The 7,827-nt window shown below is 39.9% G+C and overlaps 1 protein-coding gene across 1 annotated transcript in view; it reads right to left on the bottom strand.

The window, feature by feature from the left end:
- Spg11 (SPG11 vesicle trafficking associated, spatacsin) overlaps nucleotides 1-7,313 on the bottom strand; it is a 93,940-nt gene extending 86,627 nt beyond the window's left edge. Inside the window, exons 1-4 of the mRNA XM_033764938.1 lie at nucleotides 7,243-7,313; nucleotides 3,994-4,178; nucleotides 2,760-2,984; nucleotides 1,170-1,362 (exon numbers count right to left, since the gene is read on the bottom strand). Of these exons, the coding sequence (XP_033620829.1) occupies nucleotides 1,170-1,362; nucleotides 2,760-2,984; nucleotides 3,994-4,174 (599 nt within the window). The 5' untranslated portion in view covers nucleotides 4,175-4,178; nucleotides 7,243-7,313. The remainder of the gene's footprint in view (nucleotides 1-1,169; nucleotides 1,363-2,759; nucleotides 2,985-3,993; nucleotides 4,179-7,242) is intronic.
- Nucleotides 7,314-7,827: the final 514 nt, after the last annotated feature.

The following is a 7,827-nucleotide window of genomic DNA, read 5'->3' as shown; positions in this document are numbered from 1 at the left end:
TGTCAAGGTGGGCATGCTGGAGGAAGAACTGTGACTCCCCACATTGGGAAACATGGTCATGTCACCTCAGAAGGTGGCCAAAATCTGCCCATACTGGAGACTATGCTGTCCTTGAATATTCTTTTTTTTTTTTAATAAGAAGTGAGGATTGAATTAACCCAAGGTCTTAGCACTAAGTTATATCCCCAGTACTTTTTTATTATTTTATTTTATTTTATTTGTAGACAGGATCTCACTATGTAGGTTAGGCTGGCCTTGAACTCACAGAAATCCTCCTGACTCAGCTTCCCAAATGCTGAGATTATAGGCATGTATCATCATGCCCAGACCAGTATTTTTAGATAAGCAAGTTATATACCCTCAAACATAAATTAGAAGCAACCAGAATACCAAAAAGCACCACAGAAAAGTACTCAGTTACTACTAACATATTTAAACAGCCACAAGTTCAGGTCTCCCAAGGGAAACACCTTAGGAAACCACCAGCAGTAAAAAGCTAACCATATACATCTTGTCAGTCCTTTAAAAGAAACATGAACCCCAAGCCATGAAGTCCCCAAGTTACAAAAGCAGTAATTCCAACACACAAAGTAAATCTCATTTTTCTTCTACTCTAATGTGTGGCAAGAGGTGAAAGACAATACATAGTAACCAGGGCCAGTGATCTAGCTCAGTGGTTCCACTGCCTGCCTCGCAAAGGTCCCGATTTTGATAACAGTACCAAAACAAACAAACCAAAGAGTAACCAGGGATTTTTAAAAATATGCAATACTGATTGCATTTTAAAATGTATATGACAAAGCTGGGCATGGTGGCACATGCCTGTAATCCCATTACTTGAGAGGCTGAGGCAGGAGGATCTCTTCGATTCAAGGCCAGCCTGGGCTACAAAGCAGATTCAAGGCCAACCTAAACCACATAGTGAGATAGTGAGACCCTGTCCTAAAAGAAAAATAAAAAGGTTATGTTACATAACCCATATATATCTTTCACATACAAATAAAAACGTTCACACATATGCACAAATACAAAGGCAGCCAGTTAGAACATGATGTAATTGAGTAGAAAAAGAAACCTGGCTTATAAAACGGCTAACAAGTACATTCTCAATCTCTTGTAAGAGGTTCTAATCACTTACCCCAGGTTAAAAGCTGCAGTAGTTTACATACCTGAAATATAAATTTAGGTTAAGAGCAACTGCAGAGTTGGGGGAGCTGACAATCACTATAACATCCAGATCTGGAGACACTTCCATTGAGGTAAAATTGGCTGGTGTCTGTTGCTGTTTATTGTACATATCTTCTTGGTGAAGTGTTAAATCCACATAAGCTACATATGTGCCATCCACAGTGTCAAAAATATCTTTGAGTTAAGAGTTAAAGGAAATGTTATTTTTATAAATACAGCTAGATATTTCAAATAGGATGAGACAGAATTACAGCCTGGAAATTGTATGATATCTACAAGACTGTAGCAATGAAAACATACTTAAAACTTGTCCAATAACTGAGTCAAGTAGCAGCTTTCCAATCTAAAGCAATTATGTAAACTATTAATAAAATTAAGAACTTAGGTCCCAAGTCACAATATACAATGTCCAATGTTCAATAGTCACACATGCCCATTGAGAGGCTAGCAAAAAAATTGTTATCTAATGCTGTATGACAGTTTTATAAAAATGACATGTGTAAAATAGAAAAATGATTCTTTTAATTCAGAAGTAAAAGTTAGAAAATCATAAATAGGGGGCATTTTTCAAATTTTCATAATAATTTTGCTGATGGCCTATAGAGCTAGAGACAAAGATCCTCTAGTAGTTTACAAAACCAAGTTAACAACAGTTAAGCAAATTCATTTATCAAGATGACAGAGAGCCAGGCCGGGGATTTAGCTCAGTGGTTCCGCTGCCTGCCTTGCAAGTGCAAGGTCCTGAGTTCAATCCCTAGTACCAATAAATAAATAAATAAATAAATAAAAGATGATGGAGAGCCATGCACAAGGCACAAGCCACCTTTAATCCCAGCACTCCAAAACCCTGTCTCAAAAAACAAAACAAACAAGATGATGGAGTCATCACTAGACATAAGGGGTACATCATACATAAAAAGATATGTATTACATAATAAGCCTAAATCCACCCTGCAATGTTCACATAATAAGTGCTTTAAGAAACAAAGATATTTTTGTTTTGTTTTTGGGTTTTTGAGCAGGGTCTCCCTTTGTAGTTCAGGCTGGCCCTGAATTCACTACGTAGCCCACGCTGGCCTCAAACTCGAGGTGATCCTCCTGCCTCAGCCTCCCAAGTGCTGGGATTACAGGTGTGTGCCACCACGCCTGGCTTATTTTGTTTTCTTGAGATAGGGTCTTACTATGAAGCCCAAACTGGCCTGGAACTCCCAGACGTCTTCCTGCCTCAGCCTTCCAAGTGCTGGGATTATAGGCATGTGCTACCACACCTGGTGCCAAGAAGTTATATTCTGAATAAATAGGTAATGTAGAGCATTTGCAGTATTAACGAATGAAAATAGTAAAAATGATTATGACCACACACACACACATATATATATATTTACGTACATAACTAAACACTGAAAGATTTGAATAGAATACAAATGATATGGTTATATTAAGCATACGAGAATCTTTTTCCCTGAAAAGTTGTACTAGAAAACTAATCACTCTCCTTACACCCCAGCCCTTAAAATGTTTTCATGTTCTCCTCCCTTACATATCAGTCTACTATTTACTGCCAAGGATACGGATCCAGCTTAAACTACTCAAAACAAAAAGAATTCCTCTGCAGACCTGTGAGTCAATGATGGTGTCTATTGTCTGTGCCGGCAAGGGTAATGTAAAACAACAGAGTGCTCTAATCTCAGCATCTCCCTCAGGAAACACAACATGAAGGATGATACATTTGTTGATGAACAGTAACGATGTGTTACTGTGAAATGACAAAATTCTCAAAGACAGTAAGGAAAAATCTGCAAAACAAAAGGATATTTTCAACCCACTGCTCAGTTTTTCATTGGTAAATTTGAGCTTATAAGCATAACACAAGAAAACAAGAGTAACTGCACTTAGTCCAACTAACTCACGGCAGTTACTGTCCATACTCACCTAAGCAAGTGGTCACCAGAAGATGAGTAAAAAAAGGAAGAATAAAATAGCTCATAATGTCCCTGGTTCCTTCTGTTTATGTTCAATCTGAAAGCACACCAGAAGGAAAACTCCAAAAGGCCAACATAGGGCTGGGTCTGATGACACGTGCTCAGAAGCCCAGAACTTGGGAGGCCAAGGGAGGAGGCCATCAGTTCAAGGCCAGCCTGGGCTACACAGTGAGTTTGAGGCCAGCCTGAACTATACAGTGAGACCTCGTCTCAAAAACAAATGGCCAAATTACCCAAGGGACCCCCACAGTAACAATCACAGCCTCTCACAGCCCCACATCACTCTTGGAAAAATGAAGGAACCTATGATCCAGAGTAGACAATATGTTACTGCCTTAAAAACAGAGGCCTGTGTGCTTTGATTTCTGCTCCCTGAAGCCATTGAGACAGGACATAGATCTTGTAGAAACATGTAATTAATTTTAATACTATATTTGTTTGGCCCCTATCCAAAATATCATTTCAGCATCTAATGTAAGAAATTACTGAGGGCTGGGAATGTAGCTTAGTGGCACAGTGTCCGCCTGGCAAATGTGGGGCCCTGAGTTCGATTCCTGGTACCCCCCCAAAAAAATTATTGAAATGATTGTTATCTAGCACTAATTTTTTAAAACCCAGGAATATGACATATAAAGCACATCTTTATTCATACTGACCACAACTGAAGTACTAAACAGGCCCATGCTGTTAATGGCTACTATCTGGACAATGCAGGCTCCCTCACTGATTTCATCTCTATGAGAACTTTTCATGAAATATATAAAAATACATAAATACATATCACAAATTTAAACACACTGAAAGACCACCTGTAGGCACTTACTGATATCTTGATCTTCAATGAGCTTTTGCAGAGTCTTCACACTACAGCTATATAACACAGCTGCGTCACATCTTCCATCTTTCAAATTAAATTCATAGATAAGCAGTTCATAATTTTCACTAAGAGCAAGCAGTTTTGGCTTGTGTGTTGGCGTGCTGCTGTTATCAGAATCCTCCCACATAAACCTAAAGGAAATGTTTAGATTTACTGCATTCTATATCCACAACTACATGTATCCACAAGAGTAGGCAGAATGACTAAAGCTGACTTCACAAAGTATCAATTCTACATTCCAATTTAACAGAATATAAACTACCCTAAGACTTCCCTCCTCTCCTCCCTTCCCCTTCCTCATTTCTTCCCCCTGTGCCCCTTTACACTAACATAATTGAGAAGTAGGTGATAAAAAGCGGGCATGGAACAAAAAAGTCACCTTTTATTTCTTCATCTTAAATCCAGACTGATGTATTTAAAGAAGCTGTCATGATCAAAGATACGTATCAACAGTTAAATATGTAGGATACTATTTGAGGTGGCACATTTAATAAAGTAGGCTTTTATTTACTAGGTTATATATTTTCAAAGACTAAAAATAAAAGTGATTCTTTGTATCCATCAACTCTGAAAGCTCAGTTGGCCATGGCAGTGCATGCTTGTAATCCCAGGATTTGGGAGGTTGAGACAGTAGGATTGCCCTGTGTTTGAGACCAGCCTGGGCTATACAGTGAGTTCAAGGCCAGTCTGAATTACATAGCAAGACCCTCTCAAAAAATAAAAAGCCTCTGCAAGCTCCAAGATAATACATTATAGAACAAGTCTGTCTCACAGAATTTTTGGTGATAATACAAGTGATCTGTATTACTGCCGCTGAAGACAGTAGCTTATGGTCATACATGGCTACGGAATACTTGAAATGTGGGTAGTACAACTGGGGAACTGAATTTTAAACTTTATACTGATACCCACATGGGGCTAATGACTATCATACCAGACAAAACAGTTACAGAATTCTTAAAAAACTGTAGTATGAAAACAATTCCAGCTACAATGGAAAAGATGGAGAGAGACTAATGATGCTACAACTTCAATTATTACATTACATTTAAAAAAATGAAAATAAAAGGGCTGAAGCCAGGTACAGTGGCATGTACCTGGCATGTAGCTATTCAGGAGCTGAGGTAGGATTGCTTGAGCCTAGGAGGTTGCCAGATTAGGCAATATAGCAAGACCCTGCTCAAAAAGACAAAATAAATGGTCCAAATCTGAAAACAATGCAATAGAAATAAGACTACCATGCTAATAAAGTTTCATCTTGGAGCCCAGCATGAAGTGTTATAATCTCAGCATTCCAGAGGCTGAGGCAAGAGGGGCTAAGGCAGGAGGCTTGTAGAGTTCAAGGCCATTCTGGGTTATACAGTGAGTTCAAGTCCAACCTGAACTGCATAGTGAGACCCTGTCTCAAAAACCAAAACCAAACAACAACAACAACAAACAAGTTTCATCCCCCTATCCCTTTGTAGTTCAGGCTGGTCTCAAACTCTGGGCAATTCTCCAGTTTCAGCCTCTGAAATCCTGAGATTACAGGCATGTGCCACAATGCCCACTGCTTATCTTTTATCTTTTAAAAACTGTCTTTTTCAATGGGCATGCCTGTAATTTCACTACTGAGGGAAGTGGAGGCAGAAGGACTGCAAGTTCTAGTCCCACCTGGACAATTTAGCGCGACCCTGTCTCAAAATAAAAAAAAAAAAATTTTAAATGGGCTAGGGATATAGTTTAGTGGTAAGAGAGTGGTTTTAATTCCCACTACAAACAACAAACAATCTGTTTTTCTAGCAAATTAATAAGCTTTAAATCAGTAAACGGAAGGGCTTGGTGGTATTAAGTCCTTATTAGAGAAAAAGACCAACAACAGTTCACATTTCTGTCTCTGTATCTGGACTGGTTTTTCATAAATACCCTATTTCTGACTGTCTACATTGAAAATGTGGAAAACCTAAATATCAAATATAGAAAAGCTTAGGTAAACTAAAATAATATCTAGAAGACACACTACTGTTACACCACTAAAATCATTAGCACGTGGACTGTCTTGCCACCTGGGAAGAGGTAATTTTGAATGAAAAAATCAAACTATATAAGATGCAGAAACTCCAACAGTATAAAAGACTTGTACTTTGAGAAAAGTAGGAAGTAAACTTGTTTTTACACTGTAAGGTATTTTAATTGAAGTTCAGCTCAGTTCAAATGAAAAAATCAAAAGGCAGCTGTTAGTCCTCACCTCTAATTTTATGAACTGGCATGTGAAGACCCGCATAGGTCTTATCTCCTCTAATTCTCATATACGTACAGCATCTCTCATGCAAAAAGAAAAGGTACTGCTTTTTTCTCTGCCCCACTCTGGGGTGATACTTGATATTGCTAAATAACTTCTCTTATGGAGGTTCTTACTCCTAGCTACCAGGGATTAAAAAATAAAGAAGGTAAACAGAACAAGTTAAAGCATTCACCTATTTAACTGTCAGATGCTCTTTCCAAGGCAAGACATCTCTTAGGGCCACTCAAGGAGTTAACCCTTCAATACCTAGAGTTCCATTTTTGGGACACCCATAACAACGGAACATAATAAATTTTTTCTCTTCGAATTCTTGTTTCTTGAATTTTTCTAGGTAACATATATAAATGCAAAAATAAAATAACTGCAATCTTTGGCATAAATGGGTTAAAGACATTCTTTCAAAAATATTTCCTATTAAAACCCAAAATACCCAATTGTCAGGAGTCATTCCCAAACTTTTACAACATCAACCCTAAGTCGTGGACTGATAATGACAGAAGTGGCAGATAATACATTATTGTAATTACACTGCCATCTTCCCAAGTCACGGGAGCCTCACATGCAAGAATTATGTCTTGCTCAACTTTATAGGCACGGCTCCTAATAGGAGGCGGTAGGTTCCTATTTGTGAAACAAATTATTAAGGGAACGGACCAACAGGACTCCCCAGCTGAAAAACCTAAGTGGATAGGAAAACGCAAATTTCATCGACACACACACACCAGTCAAGGAGAAAAACAGAGCTGATGCCCAGACGGCACGCTGAACTGAGGAAAGTGGGGCGAGCCCTCGCACGGTGACATTTAACCGAGCTGAAAGGACCTTTCCGCGTTGCTGGGCCGGTCCCGCCGTCTCCCCGGGTGTCGCCCTCCCGCTCCACACCACGCCTCCCGGCTTCCCGCCTCACTTACTGCAGGAAAGGGCCCTGCAGGCCGCAGCCGCCCCCGCCCGGGCCACCCGGCACCAAGGAAAGCACTTGAAGGCTGCCCGCGGGCGTCAGACTCCCGAGGATCACTGTTTTACAGCTGGAGAAACTGAGGACAGAAATCAAGCAACCTGAGCTCCACGAGATCCAGCTGGCAGCAGAGCCAGGCTTCAAACCCAGGCTGCTGGTTCCAGGATCTCTCCATGTTATTTTGTTTCTTTCTTTGGAGATCAGAATTCATGAATAATTGGCTGTTCATGAAATATGAAGAATACAAAAACTGAAACTGGTTTCCCAATGTGACCTAGTAATATTTCCTGAGTACTTACAACAAGCCTGTCTTACCATGAACTAAGTAATCGCAGAAACCTTGTGAAATGGGTGGTATTACTATGCCCACTTCACAGATGGGGAAACTGAGGCACAAGGAGGTTACATAGTCTCATGGTGCCCCTATCGCCTGGGATCAAGAGACACACCCTAGACCCAGGAACACATACGGCCTCTCTTGCCCTGGGGGGCACACCCACAAAGACTTGGAGGATTGGAGGTTTAACAGCACCAACCAGGA

This window comes from Fukomys damarensis, unplaced genomic scaffold, assembly GCF_012274545.1.
Source record: "Fukomys damarensis isolate Sample0158 unplaced genomic scaffold, DMR_v1.0_HiC HiC_scaffold_17, whole genome shotgun sequence".
NCBI lineage: Eukaryota > Metazoa > Chordata > Mammalia > Rodentia > Bathyergidae > Fukomys > Fukomys damarensis.
Note: the sequence above shows the minus strand (reverse complement) of the source record. Positions and strands in the feature narration are given on the sequence as shown.